At 33.1% G+C, this 24,269-nt stretch overlaps 1 protein-coding gene across 4 annotated transcripts in view; it reads left to right on the top strand.

Annotated features, from left to right (window-relative positions):
• Positions 1-24,269, top strand: part of LOC142327332 (3'-5' RNA helicase YTHDC2-like) — a 190,436-nt gene that overhangs the window by 118,382 nt on the left and 47,785 nt on the right. For all 4 annotated transcript variants that reach the window (XM_075370291.1, XM_075370300.1, XM_075370273.1 and 1 more), the window contains 4 exons: positions 2,104-2,269; positions 4,493-4,625; positions 15,441-15,682; positions 17,293-17,480. In XM_075370291.1, the coding sequence (XP_075226406.1) occupies positions 2,104-2,269; positions 4,493-4,625; positions 15,441-15,682; positions 17,293-17,480 (729 nt within the window). The remainder of the gene's footprint in view (positions 1-2,103; positions 2,270-4,492; positions 4,626-15,440; positions 15,683-17,292; positions 17,481-24,269) is intronic.

Below are 24,269 nucleotides of genomic sequence, written 5' to 3'. Positions count from 1 at the left end.
TAGTATCAACTGAAAGTTGTGAAAAAAAAAAATTATAAAAATAAAAACAGACTTCAACAAGTAATAGTACTAAAAAGTTTAAAATAATTATATTTTTATTTGTTAACTAAAGTACAATTTACAACAAATAACTACTTTTGAAGTCAGTGCCAGCCAACACAAGTTAAAAGAAAACTATGATCTATATAATACAAATCCTACTTCAAACAATGCAAAATTGGTAATAGTTTTAGTACAATGAAATGAGATCTACAAAAATATAATACAACAAAAAAATGCGACATACATAGATATAAGAAATATGAGATGTTTAGGTACATTTGTTATCACCAAGTATATATATATATATATGCCTTAGCGAACTCAAGATGAGATATGATCCTGAATCACTCTCTTTCTTATATGCTCTTCAGATCCAATTTTACATGTGGGATTCCCATTTAGCTGCCTTGAGTCGGTGAAGGGACACTAATTTTACGTAACTTTATGTTTAATTTGTGTTGGCACCAACTTCAAAAATTGTTATTTTTTATAAATACTTTTATTTTAGTTAATAAATAAAAATATAATTATTTTTAACTTTTTAGTTCTATTATTTGTTGAAGTCTGTTTTTATTTTTATTTTTTATAGATTATTTTAGTATTATTTCTTTTTTACAAAACAAAATATTAACAGTTGTGAAAATGTTTTCAAATAAACAAACTGTAACTAAATAAAAACTGATCTCTTGCCATCAAGTTTTTTTTTTAAAGCTTTAATCCACTTTTCCACTTTTGTTTCTGTTTACACATGTAAGTTTATTTAAAAGCCTTAGATGTGTAATAATTGTAATGATTTACTTTTTATGTATTTTTAGTTGGGAATATAGCTTTATTATTTAATTATATACATTAGGGATTTTTTTTTGCATCTTCTGGAACAACATGTATAGTGGTGGATTTTTTGCTTAATCTAAAATATCATATTTACACAGAATTATTTATTCTGTTTTACTTAAAACTTAATTTTAAATAGTAACACAATTTCTTTCCATTCCTCTAACTACTTGGTTAAATGTCTGTACAAGTTAAATGTCTGGCATATCCTGTCCTTTGTAATCATTTCTAGAGTAGGACATTTTTCCTTTACTTTATAAGCAATATAGCCCACTACATAATTATTTCTTGTGTCCAAATTTTCTAATCCATTATTTGTTCTAACTGATCTCCAGCAATATGTAGTATTCTTAGGGAGAAACCTTACTTTTATTTTTAACTGATATTAATTTTTGCCAAGTTTGACTTAAATTTTCTATTCGAGTATAGAGTGCATCTAGTGTAATTATTTCTTCTTATTTTATGGACCCCTACAAAACATTAAAAAAATACACACAATAAAAATTAAGCACAATAAGATTATTAACGTAAAACCAGTTTGGTAAGTCAACCTTTGTGTTTATATTTCTTCATTACAATTTGGATGACAAATGTTTATGTTTTCCAGTCACACTAATAATGTTACAGTGTAAATCATTTGCAACCAGTTATACAACATTAATTTTTTGTAAATGTCTGTTTCTTTAATGTAACATCAGTAATTGCATTGAAAGGTGGTTTCTCATATCCATTAACCATTAATTTCTTCTAGTTCATTGCTTCACAAAACACTTATTTTGTGATTATTATGGTAAATTTTAAATCTGTATTTCCTTATTTTTGATTTTAAAGATTTTTCTTGTGTTGCTGGAGTACAACATTTAGATTAGTATGATACATGTAGGGATTCATAGTAACTGGGTTAAATTATAATTAACAGCTATATAAATATGAATAAAGCTTGGGATAAAGATAAATTTTCATTAAGTCGTTGCCCTAATGAAAATTGAGACTTAAATTATTCTTAACTTATAAGCAAGATAATGCATTAATAACAAAACTTTGATATTTTTAAAATTACATACCAAATTCATTAAAACTTCTTATAGCTTTGGAAACAAAATTCAGTTTACTTAAAAAAAATAAATATAATTCATGCTTACTGTACAATGTTAGCATTTAAAATATGTGTTTTTTTTGTTTTTATATTTTATTTTAAAATATTTTTTTCCATGTTGCTGTGCATAGGGTTGGCTAATAGCAAAGGAGAAAGGGTCTAGTAAGCAATTCTGTGAACAGAATTTCTTAAATGAAGCTACTTTAGAAATGATATTGTCCCATCGAGCTCAAATTTTACAGCAGATGAGATGTGCTGGTTTTGTTAAAAACAGAGGAACTCACAATCAAGGACAAGGTAATTGTATATTGTCTTGTTTTTTTTTGTTTTACTGCATGTTCATGAAAAACATATTTTCAGAAAAGAAAAGAGTGTTGGAAGCACTTAAGGAAAGTGAAGCATTATGATGATTGTAGATGAAACTATATTATGTTTAACATTTAACCAAGCTGTGAAAGACGTACACAGAATAAAACTGTAGGAATTGATTACGTTATAAATTACTGTGCTGTTTGGGTGAAGGAGACTGAGTAGGTGCACATTGTGCTGCTGGTAGAATGTTGAGAAATAATAGAGCAATTTGAAATACAGTGTGATAAAAAAGTACTCAACCTTGGCTTATAAAAACAAAATACTTAATCTATTTAGTTCATTGACTTGTTTTCTTCAAAGTAGGTCCCTTCTGATATAACACATCCCAACAATATTTCTGTTGGAAGCATTTTTCAAAGTCATTTTTAACGAGTACCGTAAGTCTTCTTGTTGCATTTCTTTTGATCTGTTCTCTGTTTTCAAATCTCTTTTCTTTAAGTGGAATTTTAAGCAGAAGTCTGAGCTAGAAATCACAGTCAGCCATGGCTGGTGAGTAAGGAACCAAGTTGTTTGTTTCCTGTGTTTTGCCAAGAATCTGGATAAGTTGTGATGCGTGGCTGGAGCATTGTCATGATGAATTAGCCAATCACCATTTTCCTAAACCTGTAAACAACATCTCTTAGCTGATGAAGAACAGTTGCATAGTATTCTTTATTGACAGTTGTCCTTGAGGAGCATGGTTTATCACAGGTATACTCTTCACCAAAAGCTGTTTCAATCTTCCTTATTGTCTCTGCTTGCATGCCACTTATAATCGAGATTCTATGCTTAACCCTGTCATTTTGGACAACAAAAATATGAAAGTACTAGGCACATGTTTTATTTTCAAGGCTGATAAGCAGTGACTGACTGTAATGATAGTTAAAGTGAAACATATGTAAGCAATACTAGACAAGGTCACATTCTACTACAGTCTCCTTCCCGTGTTTCAACTGGTTACTGCAATTAAAAATTAGGTCAGATACTTTTTGATCACACCTCATACAGATTATTAAAAATTATAAAAAAGTGATATATTCTGGAATGAGTAAGATGTAGAACTTAAAAAAAAATTACCATATTTATTTATTAATCATTAACCTTACTGGGAAACAAGAATACCCACCAAAACTATTTATATCAATTTTACTAAAATCTAAAAAAAGACAGCAATTTCAATTTTTAAACAATGTCATCAGTAAATACTAAGGAAAAGTATATATAAAAAATATTTAAATAAATAAGAAGGAAAAATAAAAATTATTAGTTGGACAAATACTTATGAAGCACTATAAAATGAGTATTTTTAGAATAAGAAATAGATACAAATAACTGTTGTCATTTTAGACATTGCCTATAAAAAGCTTTGTTTAGCTTAAAACCATCTAAACCTTATGTAGAACCTAAGTTTTACCTATCCAGGTTTGATAGATAGGTAAAACTTACCTCAATAAAGATAAAGGTAACATAAACCTTGAACCAGTCAAAGATATATTCTTGTCCATTAGTACAAAATGCTGTGTTCATTTTCACTGGATCCTCTTACAATCCCCTTTTTGTTCTTATTAAATTTTCATGTTTTTCTACCTCGATGTGTGATAAAAAATTTAATTATTGGAAGAAACTACATTTAATATTCTTACTTATGTAATATTGAATTCTTTTAATTCCTGTAAGGAATTGACAATAAATAATGACATGAATCTATTGAATTGATATAGATTTCTGCCAGAATAGTAAAATTCAGCATAATAGAAATAGTTAACAGAGAGTAATGTGGAATTAAAATGATATCTGGAATTGCAAGTATAAAGCAGATTGCTATACGCTTTAGTAATTGATATGCTTTAGTAAACATACCTGTCAGTAGAAATGTATCATAATAATTAGTGTTGGTTTAGTTTTATGAATTGTATTAGTTGTATTTAGAACACACAACATTATTTAGGAGCTCAGATAAAATAATGACTGTATACTTTTGATATTTGGTGAATAACATTTAATTTATTTAAATTCACTTTTTCGTATTTTCTACTCTTGATTTTAATATTTTGATAGTCATGTATCTTGGAAATTTTTTAATTTTATTAAAGGCTTGCCTAACAAGCCTGGGAATTTATAATTTATGAATAACTTGTTTAGGTAATTTTGGATAACTTTTAATTGCAGTTCTTGGTGATATGAAAGATCTAAACACAAACTCTGAAAATTGGGCTCTTGTTAAGGCTGCTTTAACTGGTGGACTTTATCCAAACTTGGCGAGAGCAGATAGAGAGGCAGCTCATAATACTTTGCGAACTCAGTAAGTTATTAAACGTCCATCTTGATTGATCAAATAATGAATTTTATTGCGAGTGATTGTGAGAGGAATTAAGAAATCTGGCCTTTTCACATGTGTACCTTGACCACCAGATAAATTTTTTGTGAAACCTCTTCATAAGAAATATTTTACTCAGACAAATCCATAAGCAGACTCCCACTCTTTTAACACATTGAAGCCTAGCCATAGTAACCATGCTCAGACCTAGTGTCCTGGGGTTTTTTGGTAGTTTTTTAAAACTTGTTTTAAATAAATATGGATTGAATATAAGTAAATTATATACCATTTTAAAGAGAAAATCATGCAGATTATGTAAGTATATAAATGAAAAAAATTAGACCACTCATCATTTGTGTAACAATCCATTGAAAATGTTGTTTTAAAAAGTGCAAAATTAAAAATTGTAATGGTGTTTAGTTCACTGTACTGCATACTTTTTCACTAATTTTACAAGATTGCAAACTAAGATAAAGTCACTATGGTATCTCAAAATTATTACAAATAAAAAAAAAAACTATACTATTCACTTAAATAAAGGGTCCGTCACGGGAAACGGACGTTTTACAAATTAACGACACTCCGTATAAATAAGTTATTAACCGTATTTTAAGGTTAAAAAATAATTTATTGGCAGAAATAAGTTTCTGAGAATATGCAGTTTGACTTACCTATGTACGAAAAATAATATCGTTAAGATGGTGTCCATTTTCATGCTGATAAACGTGGAGATGCTCTCAGAAGTTAGCCTCCACTCTCTCCAATAGTTGACGATCGATCTGAGCGATGTTCTGCTCTATCGCTTGTCGCAGTTCGGCCAATGTACGAGATTTGGTTTGATACACCAAAGACTTTAAATACCCCCACAAGAAAAAATAACACATCGAAAGGTCTGGTGAGCGAGGGGGCCAATGCAGATCACCGAATCTGGAGATAACACGATTAGGGAACATTTGTCTAACAGCAGCCATCGACACTTGGGCATATAGGCTGTAGCTCCATCCTGTTGAAAATAAACATCTGGCAGATTGATTCGTCATCGTCTCAGTTCACTTTTCAAGAATGTTTTCACCATGTTTACGTAATGATTAGCTGTTACGGTACAGTGTTCCTGTTTTCCTCAAAAACGTATGGCTCCACGATACCAAATTTCCCGACGCCGCACCACACCGTAACTTTGGGGCTGTGTAATAGTAATTCATGTAAAGTGCGTGGATTTTCACAGGCCCAGTATCGGAAGTTTTGACGATTCACAACACCATTGAGATGAAAATGAGCCTCGTCGCTCATTATCAAAATCGCATTGGGCTCATCTTCCAAAATTTGGAGCATCGCTTCAGCAAAAGCTGCACATTGTGGGTAGTCGCCCTCTGTTAACTTGTGCACAACTGACATTTTATAAGGGTGAAAACCTAAATCTCGTTGTAGAATTCGCCGCACTGAACTATTGGATATTCGTAGTGCTGCAGAATGCCTACAAACTGAACGTCTTGGACTAGTTAAAACAGCCTGTCTTACATGTTCCATGTTCTCCGGAGTTCGAACTGTGCGACGTGGTCCCGGTGGCTGCCTTTCCATTAGACTACCTCCACTACGAAGGGCATTAACCCATCGCAAAATGGTGTTCCGGCTTAGTATATCTCCATGCCGAGGAACATTAAACCATCGATGAAAGAGACGTTGAACTTCCGTAACTGATTCGCCACTCCGCACAAAACTGTCATACACGAAAACACTATGCTCTACATTCCAAAGAGGCATGATGGCAACTAAACAATGAACAAGCATTAACTGCAAGGTCAGACGAGTAACGCGCCGGCCTTGCTCCCCTCTCCAACTCCTACCGGATGCGTAATACCAACTTAAAAAAGTCCGTTTCCCGTGGCAGACCCTATATAACAACAATAAATATGTACAAAAAGTAGATGTGAAATTAGTCTATATGTACTTGGCTTTGGTATGATATAGTTTGAAACAGTCTGGAAGACACAGTGCTGTACCACAATTGGAACACCACCAATCAGTTTCTTGTCTTTCTCCTTTCCCAGAAGATGCTTTACTCTTTTCAGATCATACTTTACAAAGTCGTGTTGGCTGAGCTTTATTTTCTGTGGTGGATCTGTCTGAAAAGTGACATTCAGTGAGTCTGTTTGAATCAACAGACATAGGAATTGTTTCTTGAGCAAGAGATCCACCTTTATTGCCCAATTCTACTCCAAGTGACTCAGTAAACTTTTCTAAATGTATTTTTTTCTCAAGTTTGGAGGTCAGAATTCATGGTAAAGGAGAAATGAATTTGAAGTAGCCATCATAAAAAAAATTAAAGAAGAGTTTCTTCCACCATTTCATTTGTTTCCTCTTGAAGGGGTAATGATTTGATCATTTTTATCAACACTGGTTTTATTTTTATTATAGTCAACGATTTCATCAGGTTTAGATTTTGTAATCATACCCTGTATGATTTTGTCATTTTGTGAGCTGATAACAATGGTAGAACATCTCTTGTGTCTTTCCATTTTAGACATAGAAGATGTTCATGTCTCATGAAAACAAATTCAGATATCTTCAATTTTTTTAATACTACATTTTGTTTAGGCAATTCTTTACAATTCAGCCTATAGGTGCCAACACCTTTTGTTTTTCTCTACCATAAAAAATCAAATAAAGCTGGTGAAGTATAAAATCTGTCCATGAATACAGTACACCCCTTGTCAAGATACTGAGACAATAGCCTATGGAATAGTGATATAACTGAATCCCTTTTGCCAGTATAAACTTCAAGCTGAAGAGCATATCCAGTTGAAGAGACACATAATGTACAGCTTTAGCCCATACTTGTGTGATTTATTTTTATTACAAACCCGGAACTGAATCCTTCCTCGAAAACTACATGTTCCTTCATCTACTGTCAAATTTTCATTAGGGGAAAAGTGTGCAGGAAACTGTGAAAGCAGTTGATCTAAGAATGGCTTCAGTTTGTATATGTGATCATGTCCAGCTTTATTATAAGGAGTATACAGATTGTTGTTGTTGAGGTGAAAGTTGGAGAGGATAGAAAGTGATCCCTTGACATACATGAAATGGTGTAAGAAGAGAGCACATATTTTCTCTTAGCTCAGTAATCTTTGATGTAGTTTCACTATAACCCATTTTCCCTATATGCTATTTTTTTCAATTGATTTTTTCTTTTTAGCCTATCAGTAATGCATTTTGAATATCTGTTTATTTCTGATTTTATTACTGCTATGACTGATTCCAGAAAAAAAGTAAAAATATATTACAGGGGGTGGAAGTTTCATCAGTAGCAACAGTGATTTTTGTTGAACACTGGCAGTGGTGGCAGATTATCAATAAATATCCACCCTAAGTCTGTATCACTTTGTTTGTTGGCAACTTTCTTTCTTTTAGATGGCGTAACATTTCTCTCACTACTGACTGATGGGATGGAGTTATCTTCATTATTTAAGATATCATTAGCTTGATGATAATCATAATCATCACCATCATCATCAGAGGAACTAATAGGCCTATCAGTTGGAGTAGATTCAATATAATCGATCACAATCAGAATCATCTAACTCCCCTTCAGACACAGAATCAAAAATAGGTTTGTCTAATTTTTCAAAAACGATTGAAACAACAAAACAAATTAAAAAACAATTGAATATTTGATTGGTTTTCCTGGCCATAACTAAAAGAATTTTCTGAATCAGAATCAAATAATTTTGAATCAGATTCCATGAGAACTTCATTTACTAAACTGGCATTTTTTTTATCATGTATCTCATTCATTATAGCTATATAAAACTAACAAAATTTTACGTCTTGTCAATTTACACTAATACAAAATAGTAACAGAAAAATTTACATACATACAGTAACAACAAAAAAATGTACATGGAGTAGGACCTGCTAAACAAAGATATTCATTCATAAAGTCAGTTGTCAGTCATAAAATACGGAAGAAAATAAAAAAAAAAACATGCGCAATTATAAAACATACGTAAATGCATGCAATCTTTGTTATTACAAAACAAGAATTATCAATCTTATAACCTACCAAAGAACACAATAAACACAGACATAAAGAAAAGACTTACTGCAGTAAACTGCAAAGTACACGCCTCACGAACGAAACTTGAACGTGAATAACATGTATAACCTCAGTGTACAAATAGTCTGTTTTAATTCTATAATTTCAAAGATCGTGTCAGAATGCAGTGATAACAGAGCGACTTAAACTAAACTATTCAGTGAATGGTTTACAAAAACCCTAGGCACGGAAATAAGCCATGGAAGCTTTTATGTAGAATTAAATTTGATGGACCAAAAGTTTTCGGTCTTTGTCTGTTCATGTTTTCAGTTAGCCCAAAAGTTTTCAGGTTTCGGCTTCAATGTATTAAGGAAGTTGTTCTCCTAGTAACTTGGGCATTCTTACCATGAATGAAGTCAGTATGCTAAGTTATGCAAAGCTATTATCTGTTAATACTGTTAGATATGAGAAAAGGTGAAGGATACAGAGAGGAAATGGTCAGTCCAAGTAGCAGCTGCTTCAGAAGGTTTTTTATTATTGTTCCCAGTTATAGTTGCTGTATTCTTGTAATTATATAAAAAGAAAGAACCATTGGCTATATATTTCCTGTTATTTTCTGATTTTTATTAAAACTTGATAAAATTTATCACATGTAGTGTATGTACTACTACTAAAATGTAGTTAATATTCTTAATGTAGTGTTAGTATGACTTATAAGTATAAAAGTTGAAAATAGGTTTGACTCTCACCCATACAACTGTAACATTTTATGCAATGCCTTGGCAACACTAGTGAGGTATACTAAGCCAAGAGTTTGGAAGAGATGGGTAGTTCTTTTCCTTTTCAGAGATATTTGATTACAGCAGTATTTAAATTATCACAAATTGTTTTTTGTTGCATTTGAACAGCAATAAACATCTAAATAATTGAATGGAATAGTGTGTGTATATCATTATCTAACATTGCCTTGTAAATTTCCCAGCAAACAATATGCTGACATCATTTTTGTTTATGATTCTGCAATGGAAACACACAAGCTGCACACTGAGAATATTTTAAAATCTGAATAGGAGGATTCCAGGCCACAAAATGTTTACTTCAGTATTTTGTTGCTTACGCACGACAGGATCATATGCTACTGAATTACAAGAACTGCATCCTGTCAGGGAAGAAGAAAACATAATTCAGAACATTGAATGTAGCATGAGTATCAGTACCAGAAGAATTTCTTACCACACTGGTTTAACATAAAGTAGGGTTTGGTGAATACTTAGAAAGATAAATTCCATTTTTTTTAATCTACAAAAGGTACAAAATTTACTTCCTAAAGATCTTCCTGTATGTTTAAATTTTTGTCACTGGAATCTGGACATTGTTAAAAATGTAAATTCTATTTTGTTACAATGAAGCCACATTTACTCGAAGTGGAATTCAATTCAATTCAATCATCTGCTTCAATTCAAGTCTCATATGGTGCCATAAATATCACATGGCAGTGATGAAAATCCACTTGGCAGTGTCGAAACTGGTTACCAACACAGATTCCACATAAGCATTGCAGTATTATAGGCAACAAAATATTGGGAACATTTATTTTCAATGAGACTGTTTCAGGTGCTTCATACTTAAACCTTAAACCAGAGTGCTTGGAAGATGTTCCTCTGATAACAAGAAGGCAAATGATTGCCCAGCATGATTGGCAACTCCACACTTTTCTTTAGCATTAGACAACACTTAAATGCCACATCGTTACACAAGTGGATTGGATGTGGCTGACGTATCAACTCGCCTCTTAGGTTGCCTTAGTTAACACTTCTGGACTGTTACCTGTCAGGCCATTTGAAATCATTAGTATGAACAAAGGTGTAATGCAAGAGGTGAGTTAGTTATTAAAATTCTCAGTGCAGTGTAACTAATACAAAACAACCCTGTTGAAATACAGAAAGCACCAATTGTTCATTGGGCAGAGTGAAAATGCCTTTTATTATTGTAGATTTGCAAAATTAATTATACATTCCTTTTTCTTTTGGTGAACTAAGGTATGCATTGAAAATTTCCCATGACACTTCCACTGGAAATGATAATATCAAGTTCATTATGTTATCTCACCTCCCGAATAGTGCATTACAACATCTTTTATCTATTTATGATTAAATATTCTCTGACCAGGTGTTTTCAGATTCCTGATCAGAAGCATTGATCATCCCCGTACTGAAACCTGGTAAAGATAAATCTTGCCCTTCCAGTTATCATCCTATATCCTTAATGAGTACCTGTGCAAGTTGATGGAATGCATGTTAAACTGTCATCTAGTGTGGTACCTTTAGAGAAACACCTATTGCCATAATTGACTATCGATCATGTAGTTGCCCTGGAATCTATTATTTAAAACACCTTCCTACTTTGCCAACGCCTGGTTGCGGTATTATTTGATATTGTAAAAGGTGTACAACATGGCTTGGAGAAGAGGAATCCTAAATAAACTGCAAGAATGGGGTATGCAAGGAAATCTTCTTGCATTTATCTGGGGGTTTCCTCAGCAGTAGGTCCTTTCGAGTTTGAGGTGGAACGATGGTATCTGAAAGTTTCACACTAGAAAACCAAATACCACAGGGTAGTGTCCTAAGTGTAAGCTTATTTGCCATAGACATAAGTAGTATAATATATTGTGTGCGAAAACCTGTTATGTGTTCTTTATTTGAGGATGATTTTTAATTTACGTAACATCTAAAACTTTAGCTACTAGGAAGAAGCTGTTCCAGAATACAATAACCCATTTAGAAACATTACTGGATTCACATTTTGTCCAGAGAAAACGAAACACATCTGCATTTCACGCTTGAGGGAAGATACTGAATCAAGTATTTTTACATAGTGAAAGTTGAAGCATGCACAGGGGTTAGATTTATAGGAAGTGGTTTGACCAACTACTATTAATGTGGTAACACATTTGAAGGAGCTGAAGGTAAAGTGTACAAAAATGTTGGACATGCTGAAAGTATTATGTAATACTCAATGGAGAGCTGATTGAGTATGCACGTTGTGCTTCTACTGAGCTCTAGCCCATTCCCGCATGGACTACAGCTGTATGGCACATTCGTCCGCTCAGTCCACTGTTTTTAGAATGCTGGATTCCATTCATCATTCATTCATCCGTCTGGCTACAGGTGCATTTCATTCAAGACCTGTGATAAATCTACTGGTGGAAAGTGGTCAGTCAAAATCAAATGATCTGCACTTATATAGCTCATATTAAAGTGCATCAAAATCATCAAACCTTTGATGCGGTGTTCTCTAACCAAAATTTGATTCGATACAAAGAACAGCTGAGATCTACTGCTCCACTAGGTATCAGAGCTCACCGCCTTTTCTCAGCTCTAAACATACAGTATTTGTACCTCCAGTCCTTACTATTGCTCCATGTTATTATCTCCCTTGGAGGCCTCTTGCTAATTACTGCTTTGATCTATGTCAGTATTATAAAAAGAACACAAATTTGGTTATTTTGTGAAATAAATTTTATAATATTATAAGTAGAATGAATCCTGGTGTTACATATTATACAGATGGCTCTGAAAATATTATTCTGTTGTTGTGCTTTTGTAGTAGGCAACAGAACATACATGTTTGGCTTTCACAACATCAACAGTATTTATGTGGCAGAACTGTTTGCTATTTAAATAAGGCCTTAAGTATAATTAGCCCATTATTTTGACATGTACTCCAGATACATTGTTGTTTGTGAGATTCAGTGTGTTTTTTTCACAAATTACTAGTTGTAATACAACAGTGAGCTTCTGCTGGATCCCCAGCCATACAGGCTGGTTGCCTGTATTTCGTAGGTTGTATTAGTCTTATTCTTGGGATTTTTTTGTTGTATTGGTAAACATGTCTGAAAAGTATCTGTACATTTTTAGCCATATTGGATGTTTATTCTGTTGTAAACTGTCAAAAGGATAACACGTGTTTTACTACAATCAACGATTTTTTATTTGTATAAATAATGGATCAGAGAATTTGTATTAAATTGTGCTATAAGAATGGAATAAAGTGTAGCAATGTTTTAAAAATGTTATATACTGCTTTTGGTAAGTCTGCTGTGAGTAAAGCAAGGATTTACGAGTGGTATTAGCATTTCCAAGAAGGTCGTGAAGACCTTGAAGATGACGAGTGCCAACACATCCCTTGGACATCCCAACACATCAACAGCTGATGAAAACTTGGAAAAAGTGAAAGAAATGATTATGAATGATCACTGAATCATAATCAGAGAAGTTGCTGATGATGTTGGGATATCAATTGGCTCATGCCATGAAATTTTTTTGGATGTTTTGGGTATGAAACGTGTGACACAAAATTTGTTCCAAAATTGTTGAATTTTGAACAAAAACAGCGGCAAATGGAAGTTGCTCAGTAGTCACTAAATGGAGTCAACAACTATGCAGAACTACTGAAACGTGTCATAACAGGTAATGAAACATGGGTTTATGGGTATGATGTTGAAACTAAGGCTTAATCGTCCCAGTGGAGGCATTCTCGATCACCAAGACCGAAGAAAGCTCGATAAGTACAGTCAAATGTGAAGGTTATGCTAACCGTGTTCTTTGATTTTAACGACGTTGTGCAACATGAGTTCTTGCAAGGTCAAACTATCAATAAGGAGTATTACGTACAACTTCGATGCCATTTGCATGAAGCAGTCTGAAAAAGACACCCAAATTTATGGCAAAACAATTCATGGCTTTTGCTCTATGATAATGCGCCTGCTCACACTTCATTGCTTGTTTTTCAGTTTTTAGCCAAAAACAATACTTTAATGATACCCCAGCCACCATATTCGCCAGACATGGCCTCGTGTGACTTTTTTCTACTCCCAAAAATAAAGGGCCATTGTTTTACAAACATAGATGCGATTAAAAGCGAATAACTGAATGAGTTAAACACTATTCCAAAGATCAAGTTCCAGCAGTGTTCTGTGGATTGGAAAAAGCACTGGAATAAGTGTATAATATCTAATGGGGACTAGTTTGAAGGGAATAACATTAATGTAGATGAATAAATAAAATTCTTTCCAAAAAAACAAAAAATTCTCATTACTTTTTGAACACCTTGTATTTCTAAAAAGTACGTAAAAAACAGTTTTATTTAATGGGTTTTAACAATTAGACAAATGTTCTTGTCAAAATGTTTTTGGAAGTTCTTTATCACTCTCTTGGTTAGCTCAGGTGGAGTGGCATCTATTTCCTGTCGGATCCATTCCTTCAAATCCTCAAGAGATTGAGGGCAATGTTTGAAAGTCTTTTCCTTTAGATATCTCTTAAAGGAAAAAGTCACATGGGCTTAAATCTGGTGATCATGCTGGCCATCCCACATCTCTTCTTAAAGACATCAAATGCCCAGGCATTCCTGGGCATGTCCAGGCAGTCCTGTTGAAACCACACTTGTTCTGTATCCACATCGTTCAGTTTGGGGTGCAGAAAGGTCTCCAACATTTCAACATACTGGTCAGGAGTCACAGATACTGTTGCACCATCTTCCTCAAAAAAGTAAAGGCCGATCACACCAAAGTTGACAACTGCACATCAAACAGTTACGTGAGTACAGTGGAGTGGTCATTCTTGGAGATCACGAGGGTTTGTGTTCCGCCCAGTAGCAAAAATTCTGCTTGTTTACGCTTCCACTCAGATGCAAATGAGCCTCATCAAAACTTAAAATAACAGCTGCAGCAGGAACTGTTCAAGAATTTCCACACTGGTGGCTTTACGGTTAGCATGATCTCTCTTACTTAATCTTTGAGTCAACATAATCGTGTAATGATGCAGTTTTAAATTGGCATGCAGAATTCTCCTCTGACGTGATATCTCCTGTGCTGTAGCATGCTTAGTAGTGGAACACTTTGGCAATTGCGTAATGGATGGTCTTACTATTTCCACATTTTCTGGCATTCCAACAGTTCTAGGTCTGCCAGTTGATTTTCTTTTCAGTGTGAATCCAGTTGCCCGATTGTCTGAAAGTTAGAAATCCATAGAATAATCGTTTTTCAATCTGGTACAGATGCATTTTGACTGAGGGCGAAGTGTATACGAAACTCTCTCTATGTGGCTATCAGAGACCGGTTGCTCTAATAATCTGCTTCAACAGCAAAGCCCCAATGTTCACCAATCCAACTCATGATGGATACTGAAAAGAGTAGAGGCAAACCAATCGTATGAGACCTACCCCACCTCTACTTCCACTACAGCCTGCACAGTGACTCCTCCAAATGTGGGAGGTCTTTATGCCCGACCCGGTATTTGAATTACTTTAGTGAGTTTCAGCTATTCATGTCAGTTGCCACAAAGCAGACGGTTATTTTATTACTTTGATTGTATTGTAGAATGTATTGTATTATATTGTATTTGTTTATTACAACAAATATATCGTGTTCAGGTGATGATAACGCGGAAGCATTTTTCTCCCTCAAAACCCCCACAAAAAATTATTATTTGTATTTGTTATTTTTTTAAAATATTTAATTCTTTTGTTTGGAAATATTGAAATCTTTTTTTCATTTAATAGCTAGTTGAAATCTGTCGTGTTTTGTTTTTAATGAACTTTTAAATTCTTATATTTCTATTTAGTTTCTTTGGGTTTGCTTTTCTTGTGGCCTGTCTTATATGTTTTGTTGATATTTTTAGTAATGTTTTCTTATATAATAGATACTTCGTTTTCATGATTTATTTTTTTATTTTTACCTTTGCATGTTAACTTTTTTCTGTTTGTTTCAGACGAGAGTTTAAAGTGCTGTTGCATCCTTCATCAACATTACGTGATACAACTCGCGGTGGGATTGCTCAAGCACACAGTGCAGCTGTTGCATCTTTTCCTTCAGATTGGGTTTTATTTGAAGAGTTAAGTAGGGTTGGTAATCTGTGTCACATTCGCATGTGCACAGTTGTTTCTCCTATAACTGTTGCTATTTTTGCTGGACCAGCTCGCTTACCTGCGGACTGCTTATCTGACCCTGAAAGTAAGCTTTTTTCATTAAAAAATTTATCATAATTTATTACCTATTAGTGTTACAGGAATTTTAATTGAACTGCTAAATTTTTATTTTTTAAAGGTATTGCCAGATATAAATTGTTAGCCTGTAGGATACCATATACTGTTAAACCTGTATGTTAAGTAGTTTATATGGATTGGCTTTTGCTTTTTGCCAATTATTATAGTCACTTTCTTTTAGTCCATAATCTACACTTGTTTAAAAGTTTAGCTTTAATGTCTTAACTGGTATAAAAAAAGCAAGAGTGAAAAATCTAATTGTAACTAAACATTAAGTGAATAATTACTGTATCTCCAGTAAAAATTGAGTGTTTTAGTGGTAAGTAATTTGGGAGTTGTATTGTATGATTATTTAGTTATTTTAATAGAGAAGAACGAAATACACAGGAAGTTGTAAAATTTGTTATTGTGGTAGAGAAAAATGCAAATGCTGGGAAAAAAACCATTAAGTAAGGAGATATTTAAGTAGAAAACCAAAGTTTAAAACTCATAGTAAAAGACATGTACTACGAGGGTGAATCAAATATAAACGGTAATTGTTTTTTTAAAATTTATTAATTAATAATATACTCAATTCATACTTTCATCTTTTCTCTATATAATTGTCTGCATGATCTAAACACTTCTGCCAATGATTTGGAAGCTTGAATATTCCTTGTTCATAAAAAGTTTGAGGACGAGTTGTCAACCAATTGTGCACACGCTCCTGGAGAAAATTTATTGTGGAGAAAATCAATGAGTAAAACCCCCCTTGAGTCAAAAAAATTCATTGCAAGAACTTTTTTGGTTGGCAGACAGGTTTTGGCCTTCACTGGGCAACCCTCATTCTTCCTTCACCACTCCTTACTCACCATTTTTGATTTCAGAGTATAGTGATAGATCTGTTACATGTGACGATGCGCCTCAAAAAATCATCCTCTTCTTGCCGAAATTGATTCAGAAGTCTCTCACGGATCTCCAACTTGACCTTTCTTTTTGATTTTCAGTCAGCAACCTCGGAACCTATCAAGCAATAATTTTTCTAAAGCCAAGATGATCAGTGTGATAATGGATTGAGCACTCTCATAGCTGATATCCACTTCTGATGTGATTGCTTCAACTGTGAACCAGCGATCACCTTTGATAAGCTCTCAGACAGCATGGATGTTGTCAGCTATGAGACTTGACCTTGGGTATTGATCATGACATTTCGTTCTCTACACTTTCTTGCCCACCCTTAAATTGTCTGGCTCACATATACACTTGGTTCTGGAAGATTGTACCTTCCCCAAACTGTACATTTAAATGATTTAAAGTTTCCATGGGTTTAACGCCTTTGTTAGTTAAAAACTTTATGAATATACATTGTGCAACAGATGACAGAACCTCTTGCTCACTCATGGCTATACTGACGACTGAACAGAGTGGAGTAGGTAGTCCACTGGTTCCCCATTAACACACCAAACATTAACTCCCCATTCCACCATCCAGCTTGTAATTGCTTTTTGCATAGAATAGCAAAGTTACCATTTAAATTTGATTCACCCTCACATCTATTAATGATTCAAAAATTTGCATGGTGTTGATATTTTTTTTTAGCAATGGATCCTGGCAGCGACAGTGAAGAAGAGGAAGTCACAGAGGGAAAGACAGCCATATTAAAATTAGATGAATGGGTCATGTTCCGTATTGATCCTGAATCAGCTAAGCTAGCATTAACTCTAAGATTCAAATGGCATGCTTTACTAATGAAGAAATTAAGAGCTCCAAATAAACCTTCTAGTCAGGTAAAGTAAATGCATCTGTTGCAATCAAGTCTTATGATTATTTATTTATTTTTTAGACACATAAATACAGATATAACCACAAATAAATACAGATGTAGATATATTATGAATTGTTTGGCTGCCAAACAATTTATACATAAAGGTTAATGCACCTTTTAGCAGAAATTCATAAAGACACGTAAATACAGATATTATTTAATGAAAATGGTCTGCTTATAGTTATTCCCTGTTTTACAGTTGTACCTAGTGATGTGTGGGGCTTATAGTAGGTCTGAGGTTAAATTTCTAGCGATGACTTGGAACTTTTTCATCTGTAAATGGACTTGGCTTATTAACCAGAATCTTTGCTTAACTTAAGTAAAATCCTTGCTTAAGATCAGTCAGAAGTTTAGAGGATCCCCATCATCTTAAAAATGTCTTCTTTTTTTGTGAAACTGTACAAAAAGACATTAAACATTGCTAATTTATTTTATTTTTAAGGAGTATTATCATTATTATTACGTATTAAAATGAGGAGTAAATGTGTGTGATTATTTAATGGATTAAATGAGATACATGTTTGTTTATTCTTTCATGAAAATTCTTATGCAATTTCTTTTGTCACTTCCACATAAGCTAGAGGGCTGAAATTTTTGAAAACTTTTAAGTACCTTTACCTGAGAAAAATCACTGAAGTGATAAGTTTCACTCACCTTTAGTCAACTTAGGGACAAAAAACTAAACCTTGCTTCATATCCAAATAGCAGCTATTGATTTGATATATCAGTAGGTTTTAGAATAGGAAGAAATACTGAGTTGACAAATTTTTATTGCCTGTACCTCTCAGGGATGGTAAATTAATTACACTATGCTATCTAAATAAAAATTATATTTTTTACATCAGTGTGTATTTTTGTTGAGTGAGAATATTATGTATTTGTGTAAAAAGCAATACACATCCTGAAGGGTAAAAAAAATACATACTTTCTGGCTGAACCTCTTCCATTACAAAAATAAATATTGCCCTGCTTTCTTTCACTTGACAAAATAGAACTTGAAATTTGGATTCAAAAACAAAATATGAACACTAAGTTTATATTTTGTTTTCTGTTTGCTTTAGGAGAAAAAAATAAAACCAGTGAACTCACTAGATTTATTAAAGAGTATAACCAAAAATATTAGTATAAATTCACTTAAAAATTATATTTCAGATATAAAATCATCAATATATTGTGTTTTACTGCTAAAAGGTGCCACTTTGCTGATCCAGCAGTTTGCAATCGCATAAAATTACAATAGTAGAAGAGAATTGTTAGTGGAACTTGCATAGTAATTCAACTAAGGAATCCAAATGCCTGATTTTGATTTTTAAGTTGACAACAGTTACTATAAATCTGTAATAATTTTCAGCCATTTAGTAATTGAGTATGTAAAAATTATTGTAATAAAATTAAAATTTTTTTAATCTGTTGTCATTTTATGATTAAAGTTATTTTATTATTACTAGCAAAGCTGCTCAAATCATTACTTTAGGACCATGTTGTTATTTTTCATGCACGGTTTGTGATGCTACTGTTGTCCAAAAGTGAACACTTTGTTTGTTGACAGTCCTATCAATGTGAAAATAGGCCTTATCTAAAAGCCAGGTGTTGAACAGAACATCATCTTTCCCTTCCAATCACTGCAAACTCCAATCTTTCTTACATGTTAGGTTGTGTTAACTTATGCAGGATAGTCAGTTTGTATGAAAACAGCTTGAGATCACTCTGTAACATTCTTTGTACTGTATGAGGAGATATTCGCATTTCTTGTTAAACTCACCATGTAGACTTTTCCAGACTATGTTGCAGAGCAACTTGAAGTACTTTGATATTTTCCAGAGAATAAATGGGAGCTGGTTTAGGTCGTTTCTCTTCTTTTATGTTGCCTTCTTCCTCAAGTTTACAGTTTAAACAGAAAATGGTGTTTGTTGCTGAAATTCATTGACTGTTAAAATGAGCTTGAAATTGCCGCTGAGTCACTGTAACACTTTTTAATTCAGCATAACGAAGCTCAACTTTAGTGTGCTGTGAATTAGATAAAATTGTGATCGGTCATAGCTCAACAATAACTGATGTGTTTTAGAATCAGAAGTGAATACAAAGACTAGACAACATCTACCAGTATTTCCAAGAAATAGGAATTATGCTTGCACAATATGAAATAACAAGTAAAAAACATTTATTTATAATTGACGTTATAAATGTGTCAACTTACCGTACATCACTCTGTACAATAATGACACGTAGTAAATTATTATAAATATTGCTGTTGAATCAGCTGATATTATTTTTAATTCGGCTAAAATATTAAAATGATTTTTACAAGACTTGGCTGATAAATTTTGCACACTAGTGTACTACACGGAGACAAAAGGTACTATTGACTTGGGTATGGCAGCACATGATAGATAAAATCCCCCTCTATAAACCTGCAATAATGCGTTGAAATTTGTGTACCGGTTTGTTTTCAGTAGCAGTTAAAATGGAGTTGAATACGGACAATATGTCAACACAGTTAAAACAGAGCGCAGTGATCGAATTTTTAATAGCAGAAAATGTAAATCCAATGAATATTTTTCATCGTTTAAAAGTGGTTTATGGTAGTGAACTGTTGACAGGAGTAGTGTGAGTAGGTGGGCGTTGAAATTTTACAAATGTGAAGCTGGTAAAGCGACAATTGAAGATGCACCTCGCAGTGGATGACCGTTTCTGTGATTGACAAGAAACATCGAAAGGAGGTGAACGATATGCTTCAAAGTGACTGGCAAATCATCCAACAATGCATTGCTATTCAGTTCGGCATATCTAAAGAATGAGTAGGCCATAATATCGAGCAACTGGGTTACGATGGGTAATATCTGGGCATGATGGGTACTGTGCAAACTCTTTGGTGGCTCTTCGCAAGCTGAGTTTGAGCCTATTCCACATCCACCATACTCACTGAAATTGGCTCCGTGCAACATCCACTTCTTCCATCATCTCAAGAGAGATCTCGAAGGTAATCATTATACCACTGAAAATGAGTTGAAGGAAGCTGTGGCCACTTGGATCCAAGAAAGACTGCCAGAATTTTTCAATGACAGAATGCAAAAACTTGTCACACATTGGGGAAAGGCTATCAGTATAAACAGTATATATTGAAAAATAAATACTGCATTTTGTAGCTAAGATACTGCACTTTTATTCAGTTTTTATTTCATTCCAATATCTCTTTTCATTCCCATGCTATGTATATATGTGCAAAATTTATCAGCTGATCCTCGTATAAGTGTCTTCATCTTTGAATTATATAATAAAATAAATTTTATAATTAACTTTGACAGCACACTAATATCAAATGATACATGCAGCTCCATCAATTATAGATCTTGTCAGATCATTAATGGGTTTAAATTTGCTTTTTTCAGGTAACTACAAGAAAAATAATTCTATGGAAACCTGGCAAGGAACTCTATTGCTCCTCTGTGACTATAGATATTGATTTAAAAATGAATTAAAATTTATTTTACTGATATGCTGTTACAAAAAGTAACATTAGAGTGAGAGTGATTGAGATAATATTCTGTCTTTTTCTAAACAGAGTAAATTGACTCATTAATATAATCACACATTCTTATGGTATACCCACATTATAATTTCATCATTCCTATAAAATAAAAACAAATTGTTTCTTATCTTATACTATCTTAGAATTTCTTTCATAATAGTAGAATTCATTTTCCTGTTTACATTTTGCAAGTAACTCATAATAACATAGCTAAATTTAGAACTCCATTTCCAAGATATACAGCACTTAGAATTCTTTTTTCATGATTATGCATATATCATTTATTTCTTCAACACATTCCAGACATCTAATGCATTGTCAACACATTTTTCATACAAATTAGGATTCTTAGGCTAGCTTATACCTATTGAAAGCATGAAAGATAAATGTATCACGTCCTAATATGCACATTTAAATCTCACTTTAGTAATTTGGCCACATGAGAATATCAGTAGGCCTGCAGTATCACATAAGATTAAAAAATTAGTGTGTGTGATATATAAAGTCAAGAAGATTTGCTGAACTTCTTACACCCTTAGTGAAATCGCTAGAACTTCATCTTCACTGCTTTTCTCTTTCTCCAAGTCACCTTCAACTGATTCTTCATCACTGTTCTGTGATTCATCTTCATTACTATCATAACCACCGAATTCCATCTTTAGTAGTCCAAAACTTATCTGCAAATTTGATGAAATTTTTGCAGTAAACTAGTCCTCAGATGTAACACTTTCTATACCTTCTGTCACTAGTTCTTGCACTACTTAATTACATGTCACTGGTTGTGTTATTAGATCTGATGTGTCTTAATTTTTGCCAAAGCTAACTATGTGGGGCCAGTAGTTAATCAATCTTGTATTCTTTTTCATTTGGTGGCAATTGCTGTGTCAACTGAAATAGTTCAACTTTCCTCAGTTTCTCATCACAACGAACCCCATTTTACCTCAAGTAGTTGATCATGTCTCCTTTTAAAGATGACTTAACTGGTACTTATTTATTTGCTTTACGTGATACGGCGTAAATGGTAAATTGTCCTTAATGATAATGCTTGCTGTAAATTTGGGATTATTTTCCCTTTTATCCACTTCTCAAAATTTACAAATGACAACCCCATTTGAATGATGTCAAGTCTGTTGGACACCCTGGTAGTTTTAAGTTTTTCCAAAACATTTTACTTTGGCAACATTTTTGAAAATTTAAATTGGTATCATCAGCCTGTTTCGTATAAAAAATATATTTTTCTTTGTTTCATTCTAACTTGCTGAATTTTCTGTAAATATGCACATCTTAAATTAATCGTGTTTTTTCTTTTCACTAACACCGTACATTTCAAAGCACAGGTCTTCCATTTAAACCCCATTTCAGTTAAAATTTTCTGGAAAGTGGTTTTTTCCATTTAAATCTGATTTGCTCTTTTAAGACCAGAAGAAGTTTTTAAATTGTTAGGATAACATTTGTCAGATGTAGAAATCTTCAATTATATTTCTAATAACGTCCTGATCAAATTATCAATATCTGCACTATGGTAATGAGGATGCTTCCTTTTTTCCCAGAGGTTGTTAGTGATTCACCTTTACTAACTGAAACTTATTTTTTTATAGCAGTCGCTGTTTTTCATGACACTACAATATTTTGCTGCTTGTTTGATTGCTTTAGTTAGTGAAATTGTCAGCCTGTTTAATTTTTTCTCTTCCATGCAACATTTTACGATATGAGCAATTCTCTTTCAGAGCTGAAAATTGTTTTACATAGTTTACAAAAATTTGAGTCTTTTTCCATCATAATTTTTAAAACTAACTTAAAAAGTTGTGTAATTACAAAACAAAAATCAAAAAAATAAAACAATACTGGTATGTATTTCTAACATTAACCATACAGCGTAACAGTCAAAACACAACATTAGAAATCGAAAACAATAAATACACTACCCGATTGATTTTATAATGTCTGTCAGTCTGATAAGCGGTTAGCACTGCGTTTACTAATACTTTAAGAACGAGTAGTAGCTTCTCATGTGCATGCTCACCAAGGCCTTTTCGCCATACCCCGCCTACAAGAATCCATGCCACTTCTCATTGCGGTATATTAGTATGTGTAGACTACTAATATGCCCAGTAAAAAGCAATGAGGTGATACTCTATCTTTCTGAAACATTAAATTATTTAATTGTTTTCCATCATTTTCCTAGATGGCTGCTGGTAGATTCCTGTAGACAAAGTGATAGATTAAGGTTGGCAATAACCAATGCTTGTAAATTGCCATATAAAATAAACAGTTTTTTTTTTTTTTTTTTTTGTCTTCAGTCATTTGACTGGTTTGATGCAGCTCTCCAAGATTCCCTATCTAGTGCTAGTCGTTTCATTTCAGTATACCCTCTACATCCTACATCCCCAACAATTTGTTTTACATATTCCAAACGTGGCCTGCCTACACAATTTTTCCCTTCTACCTGTCCTTCCAATATTAAAGCGATTATTCCAGGATGCCTTAGTATGTGGCCTATAAGTCTGTCTCTTCTTTTAACTATATTTTTCCAAATGCTTCTTTCTTCATCTATTTGCCGCAATACCTCTTCATTTGTCACTTTATCCATCCATCTGATTTTTAACATTCTCCTATAGCACCACATTTCAAAAGCTTCTAATCTTTTCTTCTCAGATACTCCGATTGTCCAAGTTTCACTTCCATATAAAGCGACACTCCAAACATACACTTTCAAAAATCTTTTCCTGACATTTAAATTAATTTTTGATGTAAACAAATTATATTTCTTACTGAAGGCTCGTTTAGCTTGTGCTATTCAGCATTTTATATCGCTCCTGCTTCGTCCATCTTTAGTAATTTTACTTCCCAAATAACAAAATTCTTCTACCTCCATAATCTTTTCTCCTCCTATTTTCACATTCAGCGGTCCATCTTTGTTATTTCTACTACATTTCATTACTTTTGTTTTGTTCTTGTTTATTTTCATACGATAGTTCTTGCGTAGGACTTCATCTATGCCGTTCATTGTTTCTTCTAAATCCTTTTTACTCTCGGCTAGAATTACTATATCATCAGCAAATCGTAGCATCTTTATCTTTTCACATCTTTCATTATTTTCAAATAAACAGTAAGATGACTAATTTCTAATTAAAATTTTGGTCTATCAAATATTTACATCATAATATTGCATTACTAAACCAGGCTGTAAAAAATTAAGAAATAAACTTAAAAGTAATACTT

Source organism: Lycorma delicatula, chromosome 1, assembly GCF_047948215.1.
Source record: "Lycorma delicatula isolate Av1 chromosome 1, ASM4794821v1, whole genome shotgun sequence".
In the NCBI taxonomy this organism is placed as follows: domain Eukaryota; kingdom Metazoa; phylum Arthropoda; class Insecta; order Hemiptera; family Fulgoridae; genus Lycorma; species Lycorma delicatula.
This window is presented reverse-complemented; position numbering and strand designations above follow the sequence as displayed.